Source organism: Anoplopoma fimbria, chromosome 13 (genome assembly GCF_027596085.1).
Source record: "Anoplopoma fimbria isolate UVic2021 breed Golden Eagle Sablefish chromosome 13, Afim_UVic_2022, whole genome shotgun sequence".
NCBI classification, from domain to species: Eukaryota; Metazoa; Chordata; class Actinopteri; order Perciformes; family Anoplopomatidae; genus Anoplopoma; species Anoplopoma fimbria.
In genome coordinates, this window is record NC_072461.1 from 833644 (window position 1) to 847667 (window position 14024).

General features: G+C 42.5%; 1 protein-coding gene across 1 annotated transcript in view; it reads left to right on the forward strand.

Annotated features, from left to right (window-relative positions):
* The window catches only part of adgrv1 (adhesion G protein-coupled receptor V1), a 93864-nt gene that overhangs the window by 15685 nt on the left and 64155 nt on the right, over positions 1–14024 (forward strand). Inside the window, 28 exon segments of the mRNA XM_054610816.1 lie at positions 1609–1982; positions 2732–2911; positions 3404–3584; positions 3847–4040; positions 4182–4302; positions 4653–4737; positions 5474–5609; positions 5733–6098; positions 6267–6510; positions 6608–6823; positions 6921–7136; positions 7224–7468; positions 7584–7765; positions 7889–8387; positions 8485–8794; positions 8927–9136; positions 9512–9642; positions 9816–9915; positions 10037–10216; positions 10333–10496; positions 10601–10688; positions 11690–11768; positions 11860–11998; positions 12254–12395; positions 12835–13100; positions 13182–13357; positions 13535–13662; positions 13815–13996. Coding sequence (XP_054466791.1) covers positions 1609–1982; positions 2732–2911; positions 3404–3584; positions 3847–4040; positions 4182–4302; positions 4653–4737; positions 5474–5609; positions 5733–6098; positions 6267–6510; positions 6608–6823; positions 6921–7136; positions 7224–7468; positions 7584–7765; positions 7889–8387; positions 8485–8794; positions 8927–9136; positions 9512–9642; positions 9816–9915; positions 10037–10216; positions 10333–10496; positions 10601–10688; positions 11690–11768; positions 11860–11998; positions 12254–12395; positions 12835–13100; positions 13182–13357; positions 13535–13662; positions 13815–13996 — 5534 coding nt within the window.

Sequence of the window (14024 nt, forward strand, 5' to 3'; positions counted from 1 at the left end):
ATGATTTTCAAGAATGTAAGTTGTCTCATGCTGCTTTGAAAACTCATTATCAAAGGCCAAAACCTATTCAGGCCAAATAATGAGTGGCCAGCTTCTTTTCTCTTCCTGTTAGCCCAGAGTTTTTGTTTACCGCTGTCTCAGCACCATGGCCAGTGTCAAAGAGGAACAAATACCATGTTCATTGTCCTGTAATGATGATGTCTATGTGTGAGTGTATGAATCTGCTTGTGTGTGTGTATGTGTGTGTGAGAGAGAGTGTGTGTGTGTGTGAGTGACTGTTTGGGGAGAGGGTTTCAAGCTTCACTCTCATGTTCCCATATGGAATGAGAACAAGTCTTAACTTCTTACAAGCATAATGCATGTACGCTCTCTCACACACACACTAATGCACATTCACACATACACACACACACACACACACCTCTCAGTCACTTCCTCATTGTTCAGAACTACTGGAACTCTGCTATGCTTGAGTGACCACTTAGCCTCAGCACTGCTGGATATTGTTACTGCTAAAGGGAATCAGCCGGCAACTTCTTTTCTTTCTATTCTCTCTAATTAATGGAGACAATAGTCACAGTCTGTGTTGGACCCAAAGCTCACAGAGGGGAAATATTCTGATGCTTATTTGGCTAACTTCAATCACAGTAGATGTATACATTATCATCAATCATGTCAAGCGTTATTGTCTGCTACTGGTTACTCAACCCACAAAGGAATTGTTTTCTTTAAGGGCTTTATACTTGCTCACTGTGGCCTATTTCGTTTATTTAAGTACAGGAAGCGATAGGTACGAGACGTGTAAGTATAAATAAGTAACGAGAAAGAGCCTGATCTGGGCATTTGGTCGCCTTAAGCAAGATTCTGTTTGTGGTCCCAATACACTCCAACATAGCAACCAATTTTATTCCACCATTAACAATAATATGATTGTATGACGCTTGTTGCTGTAATGTAAATCAGCTTCTGGGTCAAATAAGTCTCATTAGTCAGTTGATAATCTCTCACCAGATCTCAAATCAATTAAAATGTTAGGTTACGACATCTCAGGTGTGAATTAAAAAAAATCTGATAATAATTGAAATAAGGATTATTCTATAAAACAAATGTGTCAATCTGTGGTTTTTAAAGCTTGCAAAGGATACCAGATATATAAGATATTACTATCGGAGAAACACAGTTGTTTTACAAAAGTGAGAGTTTCAGGAATAAAGAATCATTTTTCAAACCATGACATGGGTATGGCGGCTTTGAAGCTTCTAAAACTAGATTGAAACTTGTTCAACACACAATGTTCTTGTTTGACATGTAGATAACAGAAAACAGGGAATGCATCCACAGTTAAGGAATTTGAACTTATGATATCTATGGGTGTGTGTGTCAATGTTTGATGGCAGCTTGTGACCAAGCCCTGCATTAATCTATTGAATTGAATGCTTCTTTCAGCAACATGTCTGTCATATTATACTCTGTACATTGAATAAGGCAGTGATAGTGATTTCTATGACTTGTATATCCAACCATTTTTACAGCTTAAACATAAATTATATTTGGATACTTTCTGTACGAAATGTAATGTACTGGTTTTTCTGTGTCTCTTTACTCCAGGACCTGCGTCAGTGTTTATAGGGTCGGATCCAGAGGGCGAACAGAGATACACAGGCCTTCTTCAGGATGTTCGCTTGTACAGAACAAAGCTGAACCGCAGCCACATTCACGAGCTTCACACCCAGCCTGCTAAAACAGACCTGCGTAACATCTCAGGTTACCTACGGTACTGGCAGGATGAGAGGCAGAAGTCGTTTGTGGTGGAGGCCAGGGACGATAATGAGGAGGAAGGAGAGGAGGTTTTCTACCTACAGTTGGTAGCAGTTCAGGGTGGAGCACGCCTCCCTTTCCCCAGACCCACTGCTACTCTGCGAGTCATGAAGAGTGACAATGCCAATGGGCTTTTTGGATTCACTGGTGCCTGCATTCCCGATGTAAGTGCACAAATATTTAGTCACTGGCATTTTGTGGACCATTATTGCTGTATTGAGCACCTATAAGCACCTCATGAACACTGCATTTACGACATTTTGTATGTAATGTAAATGTGAACTAGACTGGTAATCAAATTCATTAATAATCCTTTGAATAATCTAGAGTCTACGTGACCACTGTTACAGTAGCATGTGTTAATGTCATCGCTCAGTTTTGTCTATGCATAGAAACACGTGTAATGTAAACCAATTGGTTTGTCAGTCCCTGTCCTGCTGCATATTTCATCGGTCTTCATGCATGGCTGCAGGGAGAGCATGCTCTCAATTTTAAGTTGGATTGGATGCGTGGGCTCTCATGTTGACCCCTCTCAGGTAGAGCGACAGCTGTTAGGCTGCAGAAGGTCTGCCAGTCAGGGCATTCCTGTAGAAGTACATAAGGAGTTCCAGCACTGGAGATGGGAGATCTAGTTCCTCGTCGCCATCAGCACAACAGGTGTCATGGCCGGGATGGCATTCCATCAGAACTAGGGGATCTTCTTTACATCTTTGATCCTTTGGAGATAAAAAGATGTAGGGGCATGTGGGCTATCAGGTGCTTCCGTCTAAATCAAATTATTACTGTTCTGGAATTAGACTGGGTCATTAACAAAGTTGATAAGACTATCTCATTTATGCATTCAGTATTTGTCATTTCAGCCAGCGGTTAAGGAATATATATAACTTTTGTATTCCATTGTTTGTCCTTACAGACCACTGAGGAGGGCTCCACTATCTCTTGTGTGATTGAGCGTATGCAGGGATCTCTGGACCACGTTTATGTCAACTACAATGTTACTCAACTGGATAGCTTGGACAGTGAGACGCCTGCCAATGAAGATTTTGTTAATGCCACTGGAGCTGTGATTTTCATGCCTGGACAGCGCTCTGAGGTGTGTTTTGTGTGTGTTGTGTGTGTGTGTGTGTGTGTGTGTGTGTGTGTGTGTGTGTGTGTGTGTGTGTGTGTGTGTGTGTGTGTGTGTGTGTGTGTGTGTGTGTGTGTGTGTGTGTGTGTGTGTGTGTGTGTGTGTGTGTTGTTAATGCCACTGGAGTGACTCAACAGGTGGACCTGTGTTAATGTGAAAACTGCTTTTGAGTTTACCCAGCGCAGACACTCTCAGTTGTAAAAAACAAGTGTGATGTACCTTGTGTGCACTGTATTTACACATCAGCATACTTAATAAATACTACATGTCCACTTTAACAACAGGATTTGTTTTTAGACAACCAGCTCCACCTAGTGGTTTGTTTGTTTGTTAATTTAATCAGTTAACAGATGCTAGTGGATAATGCTTTTGCGTTGGCTTCTGAAATATATACTTTTTTTTGTAAGGATGCAGCCTGGACTAGAAAATAAAACTAATGTATGCACATCTCTCTGTTAGGTTTTGAACCTGTTGGTGTTGGATGATCACCTCCCAGAGCTGGCGGAATCCTTTCAGATTACATTGGTGTCAGCAGAGTCCGGTGATGGGAAGCGTGGCTCCACCCCAACCAGTGGTGCAAGCATCGACCCAAATAACTCTGTTAACACTGTCACTGTCACGGCTAGTGACCACCCCTATGGTATTCACTCACATACCCAAAAAACATTACTGTTGTTGTTTCAACATTGCACGTTTAAGTGCAAAGTGGCGTAATGGGTTAGCTAAATATATTTACAATTTTCTCTCCCTCTTTCTCCCTCTCATGTGCATTATTCCTCCCCCATTCCCTCTGCCCTACTACTTCCATCACACCTCTTCCCTCCTTCTCCTTATATTCTCTCCTCTGTCCCCTCTATTTCTCGTAACTATAACACACAAACACCCCCTCCTCCCTAATTTAGGCTTGCTGCAGTTTCAGCCCAGCCCTCCAGGAGAGGGATTGATCCCTCTAGCGTTAGAACCTGCCCACATAGTTGTTAACGAGGAAGATGGACAAGTCTGTCTACTGGTGGCCAGGGCCCAAGGCCTTTTGGGAAGGGTCATGGTTGGATACAGGACTACCCCATTCACAGCATCCAGCCCTGAAGACTACGAGGTTTGTTTCTACTAAGGTCTTTAATCTAACAGATGCATAGACGCCGATGATGGATACACTAATAAACAGATGGTTAGAGAATAAATTATGCCTGCTTCCCTGGTTACCTCTATCTCTGTATTCCACTGACAGGACTCAGAGGGCATGCTCGACTTTCTTCCAGGGGAGAGGTTAAAGTTCATCAATGTGACCATCATAGACAATCCTGTCCCTGAGCTGGACAAGATTTTTAGAGTGGAGCTCTACAATGCTGATGGAGGAGGTGAGAAATTTGAGCTCATAATCATGACGGTACTGTTTTCATTAGTTTGAGTCACATTTTGCTATATTTTGAGCCTTAGAACTAATTTCCAAAGGTTTTTTAAATGTTTTTTTACATTCTTTACCTATCTTTATTAGAGCTGAACCGACCCTGTATCTTTCCTTCTGTTTTTGTGTGTTTTGTGTGCTGTGCTCCTGTGTGCTTCCCTATACCCACCTACCCACGTGACTACCTACCTACCTTCCTTCCCAATTGGACTTCGATCTCCATCTACTCTACTCTACTCTACTCTACCGGTGTGATTCTAAATGTGTTTGACCCTTGCTTGATCCTCGTGTGTGATCCATCAGTGGATCAGTTTCTGCGTAGTGAAGGAAGTGGTAGTGGGGAGAGTGACTCTGACTTCCTCCTTCCTTCCTATCACCACCATGGTAAGTACACCCCTCCTTTTCTCCCCAAACTGCCTCTTGTCTCTATTCCTTCACCCCCACACCCATATCCTTTCTCACTCCCAAAGTTGCATAACCCAAAGCCGCTGACAAGCAATGTTTTGATCTGATACCTATCCTGATAGTTTTAAATGTGACCATTTTATGTCTTCACAAATTATAAGTACTCTGTCCTACTTTCAGAATTATAATTTTTGCTGGTTGGATGGAATTGTTAGGACTCCCCTCTGAAAGCTCAGTCTTGAATGCATATACACGCATAAGTGTGTGCATAAGTGTGTGTGTGTGTGTGTGTGTGTGTGTGTGTGTGTGTGTGTGTGTGTGTGTGTGTGTGTGTGTGTGTGTGTGTGTATATGTGTGTGCATATGCATGTGTTCAGTTGTGTGTGGTGTTTACATTGTACTGTGAACCCTGTGAAAAGTACCTAAGGAGAGATATGGGAAAAACAAATAGCCTTTCACGGGCAGCAGGGCAAGTGGTAGACATAAAAGTCAGAGACCCCAGTGTTTTACACTAAGTTTAGGCTGCTGTCCCCTTATTTGATGGTAAGGAAGTTGCATTATTATTGGGTTATTTTTTTATTAAAATCACAGACTTGCTTGATTAAATGATTGTTACATTTACATTCCTTTCCATAGGATCATTCCATAGGAGTGTATCCCTTAAAAGCAATACATGGTTAAGAAAAACATGGTGATATCTGGTATTTTGTGTGTAGCCAGCTTGGGAGCGGCCTCCCGCATCACAGTGACCATCGCTGCTTCAGATGATGCCCATGGAGTGTTTCAGTTCAGTCCTGAATCCCTGTCTGTTAATGGGACAGAGCCTGAGGATGGACGCAGCTCTGTGTTACTGCAGGTCAGTGTTATATTAATGTAAAAGTAGGAGGTGCCCCGAGATACATGTTTCCTTATGTTTGCATTCACAAGTCACAATTTGAATGACATAATCATGTTATGTTTCCTTTTTGTTCTCTCCTAGGTGGATCGGACCTTTGGTGACCTCTCCAATGTAACTGTGTACTGGGAAGCTGATCCAAGTTCTGAGGGGGAGCTACTCAGTAGGTTTGGGAACATCACCTTTGCTGTAGGTCAGACATCGGAAAACATCATCATCAACGTGGCCGAGGACTTGATCTCTGAGTTGGACAAGAGTTTCAGTGTGTCCTTGGTTAACGTCTCCCATGGTCGTCTGGGTGTCCAGACATCCGCTACTCTGACTGTACTCGCCAGCGACGATCCTTACGGTGTTTTTGTATTCGCAAATGTATCAAGATCCATCCGACTTTCTGAAGCTGACTCAACTGTCTCCCTCACCATCCTGCGACAGAGGGGCCTGATGGGTCAGGTGTGTCTTCTGTAGAAGGTTTAGAAACTGAATAGGAAGTTCTGAAATAAATCCAATTGTGATGTGTTATATTGACTTTTGATAGATAAATAAATACCAGCATGTTGGATGCACACATGTAGTTTATGTACCAAATAATATGACATTTTCCATTTTTAATATCTCTAGGTTCGAGTAACGTATGGGACACTGACTGAGGCTGATCCGGAACCTTACAGAACCCCTGGGGTCGGCCGAGCAACTGAGAGGCGGGATTTTGTTCCCCTCCTGGATTCTGTTGTGTTCTTGGCCAATCAGAGTGAAGCAAACATCACACTCCACGTACTGGATGATGAGGATCCAGAAAGAGACGAGTCGGTGTTCGTGAAGTTGATTAGTGTTCAACTCATCAAAGGAGAGCAGGAGAGGCTCAGTAAGATATTGACCACCCCCCCTCTGATTTAAGATATAATGATACTTCAATAATTCCATACTAAACTGATGAAATATCCTTTTACTGTTCCTTTCAGTTTCCAATTCTCCTTCTCTGGGCCTCAGGACTGACATTGTTGCCCAGGTGATAGTGGAGGCCAGCGACGATGCTTTTGGAGTCCTCCAGCTGTCGGCTTCTGCTGTCAGTGTAGCTGAGCACTACGTTGGGCCCATAATAAATGTTACACGTGTTGGGGGGATTTTTGCTGACGTATCTGTCAAGTTCCGAGCAGTGCCTTTGACCGCCAGAGTCAGTAAGTGTTGGGCATGGATTTATATCTTTCTCTCTATGATTTGTGTGTGAGCAGGCAGGTCATGTCCATATGCATGTGCATGTGTGTAATCCTACAGGTGAAGACTACAGTGTAGCCTCCACTGATGTGGTCCTCCTAGAGGGGGAGTCCAGTAAATCTGTACCCGTCTATGTCATCAATGACGTGGTCCCTGAGCTAGAGGAGACCTTTCTCATCGAGCTGATCAACCAGACCACCGGAGGAGCTCTTCTGGGGGAGCTCACACGTGCCATCATCACCATACTGCCTTCTGATGACCCTTTTGGTGCCTTTGGTTAGTAGACATTATCCAGGACTTGTTTCAATCTTTTCTTCTAATTTATGTCCATTTCTAAATGTTCTTCATGTTATTTCTACGTAGTCTTCCAAGCCATTCCAGTTACCATAGAGGAACCAGGGTCTAACTCTATGGAGGTCAAATTGCCCATAGTCCGTAATGCTGGTACGATTGGCACAGTGGTAGTCCAATGGCAGGCCACTGTTAATGGTAAACTAGCAGTGGGGGACATCCGACCTACATCTGGAGAGGTTACATTTGCTCCTGGAGAGACCATGAAGACTCTCCGGGTGGAGATTTTAGCTGACGATGTACCTGAAATCACTGAGGTAAGAAGCTGACAGTGAAAACGCTGCTGGGAATTGTGTAGCATGATACATTCTTTAAAAATATTTTACATTATTTTAGTTTCAATTTTAATTTATCCCCTTCTGTCTTTTCTAGGTAATTAAGGTGGAGCTAATTGGAGCCAGTAATGGAGGAAGCCTCGGAGCCGATACAGCTGTTAACATAATAGTGCCTGACAATGACAATCCATATGGGACAGTGTACTTTGAACAGACTGTTTACCGCCTTCAGGAGCCACTGGAGGGAGTTTACAGAGCCAATATTAGTGTCCGCAGGAGGTACTTTAAATTATTGTTTTCTTCTGTAATAACGCTCTCATTTGAAGTTTTTCTGTACTCTTTTGTACTCACCTCTTCCTGTCTGCTGTCTTTTCTCTATCCTCCCCATTGCCTTTATTCCAGAGGTGGTCACTTTGGTCGCTTGGAGATATTGTACAGCACCTCTGAGATGGACGTTGTTGGCTTGGCTCAGGCTGATGGCCAGAATCTGCTGATGTACTATAACCTCCCAAAACCAGGAGTTCCATCCACTGCCCCTCTGAGGACAGTAAACATCACTGGTCAGAGAGACCCCTTGGCTGCATGTGCTGCTGCCTGTCTGAGAGAGCGTGCCTGCCAGGCCTTCTCTCTGTCATCAGGGATGTCCTCACCATCCTGCACTTGGGTGACTTCAGGGGTTGACCAGCTGACCCCTAAATCTCAGGTTATGACATATGTAAAAAACATCACTGCAGCCGCTGTCCTGTTCAGTACCCAGGCTGTGGCAGGAAGTGATTACACCCCTGTCACAGCTCAAAGGGCCTTCATGGAAGACGGATCAGGGGTCGCCAACCTCACAGTCCCAATCTTGACGGATACATTTCCTGAAATGGATGAGAGCTTCTCCATACAGATCTTAAAGGTAAAACCCCTGTGTTATCTATGGTTTAATTTGTATTTACATGCATTCTATTTGAACAGCATAACAAATAAAATGTTTTACCTTGTATTGTTTTAAGGTAGAGCTGATAAATCGGACTGTGGCACAGAAGAACCTGCCCTCGATTGGCCAGCCAGACAAAGCTGTGGTCACTATAGGGATGAATGGAGATGCGTTTGGTGTATTTTTGATATACAGCCTCAGTCCCAACACCACTAATGAGGGGCTCTATCTAGAGGTTCGAGAAGAGCCAATGGTTGTGGTGCCCCTGGTTATAGAGAGGAGAGGAGGGAATCTGGGCACTGTCACCGTAGAATGGAGGTTTGTTGGAGGAAAGGGCACACCAGATGCTGACTTCACTGGTACTGGAGGGATTCTGGTTTTTGATGGTATGTGCGTCACTCACTGATTAGCAGTATTATTTCGTTTTTTATAATTCTCTATTAGGAATTATTTAAAAAAAAAAACATTTTTTCATCCAATTAAACAACATGTCTTTATTTTTTCATCTCTGCCTTCAGGTGATCTTAAGAAAACAATTGAGATTATAATCAGAGATGATACTGAGCCAGAGGACAATGAGAGCCTCATGATTGGTCTTGTTAATGCGGAGGGAGGAAGTCGGATCCTGCCCAGCTCTGACACTGTAACCATAGTGATACTGGCTAACGATAATGTGGCTGGGATAGTAGGATTTCATCCAGCATCACGTTCTGTCATCACCAGAGAAGGTGGGTAGCTATCTTTGACGTTTTTGTTTTATTTACGTTGTTCAAGCACATTATCACACATACTTTACATTCCAAACCCTTTACACTGCCCTTGTCACTAGAGATGTTTGCTAATTATGTATGAATGCAAACATAAGGGAATGCACTCATAGTAATGGTAGTATGTAGCAACAGGTGGGTTCTGTGGTTGTCTTTCATTATCTTGAATTATGTATGCATGAATGGTTGAAGTCTCCCTCAGTGTAATCCATACAATAAGGGACCGTGAGTTGCCTCTACTGTCATCTACAGTATAAAAAAAGCTGTTCACATCAGAAGTCCATAAATGTATCTATCTTTACAAACCTATATTTGAATGTATATTTCATATTACAGGTGAAAGGCTGTCATTAACAGTGTTGAGAACAGCTCCAGGTCTGGGTAATGTCACTGTCGACTGGAATGTACAAGGGCCCCTTGTACACCGGACCTTTACCCAAACCTCAGGGACACTTTTTTTTACTGAGGTAAATACTAGATGGATATCATTGAACATCTTATCAACTTATTTATTGCACAATATGGTGATACAGACTTTTGCAGGGATCAGCATATTGTCATTGAGCTTAATCTAATCAACTAAAAGATTAAATTGAAATGGAACAGCTGTAATTCTGTATTTGGGGTGTTTCTCCTACAGGGAGAACTAAATGACACCATAGTCCTGCAGCTTTTCGATGACGCCACACCAGAGGACAAAGATGAATACAAAGTTTCCTTGTCCAACATACAAACGTTTGGTAATGCATCTGCTCCTAGTATCTTTGTGGTCGATAATCGAGTGCATGAAACCGTAAATGCCACAAAATAACCCTTGTCAGATTTCTTTCACAGATTACCTTTCCCCTGTCTTCCACACAGGTGTTGTGGTGACAGGTCATGCTACCCTGGATGTTCAGGGCAGTGAGGCGGTGCTAACTGTGGACACCAGCGATGAGCCATATGGGCTGCTAGCTATCGCGCCGTCATCCCTTAGGGTGACCACAGAGGAACGGGACCAAACTATCAACATCTACGTCAATAGAGAGTTTGGAGCCTCAGGTTAGCAGGCCAAGTATAAATACATAAACTTGTACTAAATGAATGGGTTCCCTTTTAATTAATGAATTCCATTATTTACATTGTAACTGGTATCATAGCTCAATGTTTGTGTACAGGAGCACTGAATATCACCTATGAGGTTATAAGAGGTTCTCTACAAGACATGGCCCAGGTGGAGGGTGCCCTTGCTGACCCGGGTCAAGACTTCATCTCTGGTACTGGTTCTGTAATCCTTCAAGATGGACAGACTTCTGTCGCCATCCCTGTCACCATACTGGAGGTAAACCTTGACTTTCTTCCTTTCTGTCATTTGTTCTCTGCAAATTCTCCTTCCTTGATGTGGATTTGTTTGAATCTGGTATTTAAAAGCTTTTCATTTTTTAGGACAACATTCCTGAGTTGCAGGAGTTCTTCCTGGTCAACATTACATCAGCAGTACTCATCACAACTCTTGCCACTATTCCCAAACTAGGTATTTATTAGCATAGAGCCTATCTGTTGTGACTAAATAGCTTCTAAATAGTTGTGCTATTACAGTGTCAAATAACATGTAAAATCCTTTGTTAATTCCTGTCATTGTTTCTCTTTTTTATATGACTTTATTTATTTATTTTGCTTTTTTTTATGCTGTGTTTATGAAATCTATCTTCTTCTTTCTTCTTTACAATTTCCCACCATTTTCTCTGTTTGATGAGTAGAAGTTGTGTATTGCACATTGCCAGGTAAAATATACATTCATGTGCTCTCAAGCTTAAAGTGTCATGTAGTTTGATGTACCATACTCCTGTATGGTACATTTGACTACAACATTGTAGTTGACTTTTAAAATGTACCATGGAAAGCCTGTTAGTTACTGCTACTGCTTTTGCCTAATCCCAAACCACAGTTTAATTTATGAATGAGTAACTTTAGAAAGTGATGAGTAGACTGAAAACTACAGGCACAGTAGCAGGTTCCCAGAATACTATCTTACTTCTGCGTGGAGACACTTAGCAAACACACAACCGCTCTTTTGGCAGCAGTCATTATGTGGCTTGGATGGGGAGATTGATGCTTTCCATGATTGAGGAAGCCTGGGGATTTGGTGTGAGCCGAGTAGCACTGCGGGATGAAGAAAGAGAAAGCCAAACTAAACCCGTAGCTGGCCTCCCGGTGTCTTGGCCATAGAGTGAGTGGGTGCAGACTATTCAGGGGGTCATAAATCAGTCCACCCAAAAGACTTGGCTGCTCAGCCTCCCAAGCCACTTACAGGAGATGCTTCTTAGCTGTAATCCTTCCCTCAAATGTGCCATGACGGAAGTTAGATTCTCTACAGTTTCCTCTTGCATATCTTTCTGTTGGTGCTTGTGCTGCAGTTACAGCCCTGAAGTCACAGCTGCCGCTAAAACTGAACGGGTTAATATAGTCATAATAAACAATTGACAGTTTTATGGTCATCATATGTTTTCTTATTGTATGATGTTATTTCCCCAGACACCCAGGGTTTGGTGGCAGAGGTTAGCATTGCTGCTAATGATGGAATTAGAGGAGTTATTGAATGGACAAACACTATGTAAGAAATGCACCCACAAATAACACATTTCTTATGTTGATTTGTACATGCTCTCATTGTTTTTCTCTTGCAAATATGTTTTGGTTTCCAGGTTTGAAGTGAATGAAACAATCGGAGTGTTTACTCTAGTGGCTTACAGGAACAAGGGGACATATGGAAATGTCTCTCTCTTCTTCTATGCTCAGAACCTAGAAGCTCAACAGGGACTGGACTACAACACCAGTGAAACGGTCAGCCATACGTAGGATACAAATATTACTCACAAAATCACAGACCCACACATATATACTTACTCAGTACTTCATATGATACTTGTAGTAGCATGAATATCCAGAGTATCTAAGTCATTTAGCTTCTCATCCAAAAGGACTCCATGAGTCCAGCTGCCCCTGACATGGCCACTCCACTGAACTGTATGACAGAGTGTTCACAGACAAGTATCAGCTTGAAGTTTTTAAACTAAAAAATAAACTCTGTCCACACAGATGCTCCATTTTGTTGATGGCGAAAGGCATAAGTTTGTAGAAGTGCAGATAATCGATGACGCCATTCCAGAGGGAGCTGAGAGATTCCAGCTCATCCTGTCCGAGCCTTCCCCTGGGCTTGAGCTGGGAACCAATACCACAGGTAGATATGAGGGCAGAATAGAATATATATATATTAAAAATATGTTTTTATGTTTGAGGACTCTTGGTAGAATAGGTAAAAAATGAATAATCTATGAAGGTAATAGTAAACAACAAGGTGGCCTGGTATTTGAAAACAACAGACTGAGTGGAGGCCTCTACTACATTCGTTATTTACATCACATCAGGTTAAATTAATACACCTTTTTGTGCAATACTGCCTATTTTACTGCATTCCTTACCATGGAACAATAAATAATACACAATGATTCAAGGTTGTGTACTATACCTATCAATTGACTTTGGGTCCTATCTGTCAAAGAAACTGAAAGGCCATATTACGAAAAGGGAAAACTGTGTCATATGGTAGATAAGAGAATCTCCCGTTATAGTTCCTATGATATTATCTTCCTAAACCACATATTTCTGTTTTCTTATAGCCACTGTGAATATCCTGGCCAGTGACGATGGACATGGTGTCATTTCATTTAACACCACCGAGCAATTCTTATTGAGGGAGCCCACATCTGTGTCGGGGCTGAGTGAGAGTGTGGCAACGCTGTACGTTGTTAGGAACCCTGAAAAAGGCACGTTTGGCACCGTGACTGTTCAGTTTACCATTACTGATGCCAACGGCAGTCTAGCAGAGGGCGATTTGATGCCAGCACAAGGGTTTGTGGTGCTAGAGGATGGAGCCAGATTTAAGGTGAGGGAAAGTAGTATTTTTAGTGGCTATCAACGTTAAATCACATACATGAGAAAACATGGATATTCTATTGTATTTCAGATGCTGGAGATATGGGCCATACTGGATGCTGAGCCTGAAGTGAATGAAACCTTCACAGTGACCCTGTCCAGCCCAACAGGAGGTGCACGGATGGGTGACCAATTCAAAGCTCTCATCACCGTCTTGGAGAACTTAGCTCCGTCTGGCTTGTTCCGCATTGGACCTACTATCAACAGGTCTTAATACAGATGTACTAAAGAATCTGAAACTTGAAATATCACACTTTCAGTATACAATGCTATTTATATGCGTAGCTTTGAAATGTGTACAAATACAAAAGGGCGCACAAAAACATGCAAAACGTCATGCAAAACTGTTTGTGTAGACTTATTCAATGTGTGTTTTCTTTACAGAACTAACACAGAAGTGGTTGTCGAAGAAGGTGGCAGAGCAGTCTTCCTCACTGTGTCTCGCAGTAATGGTCTGGAGTCATCTGTCAGTGTGGAATGGGAGACGCAATCGGATACAGCTATTGCCTCAGGTGAGACCAATAAACGTTTTAATTTAAAGTCACCCCAACTTCCTGGACACTCATGAATAACCCCTCCTTTCTTCTATTCTTACATTATATCCCATTTCCTTATAATTAGCAATGCAAATGTGAAACTTTTTTAAATTTATTTTTTCTTCTAGAGGGTCACCTCCCAGTGATGGGTGTGTACCAGAGCTTTGCGGACAACCCCACCTCTTCTTGGTGTTCCCTTCCTGAAGGGCCTTCCTTCCTGGCTATGAGGCTGGATAGGCGGCCCATTGTTGGATCCTCCCACACCTTGGCCACTCTTTATCGGTGGCAGGGTGTTTTTGTGCCGGTAGAGGTAGGCTAACAACAGTATTGTCCAAAAA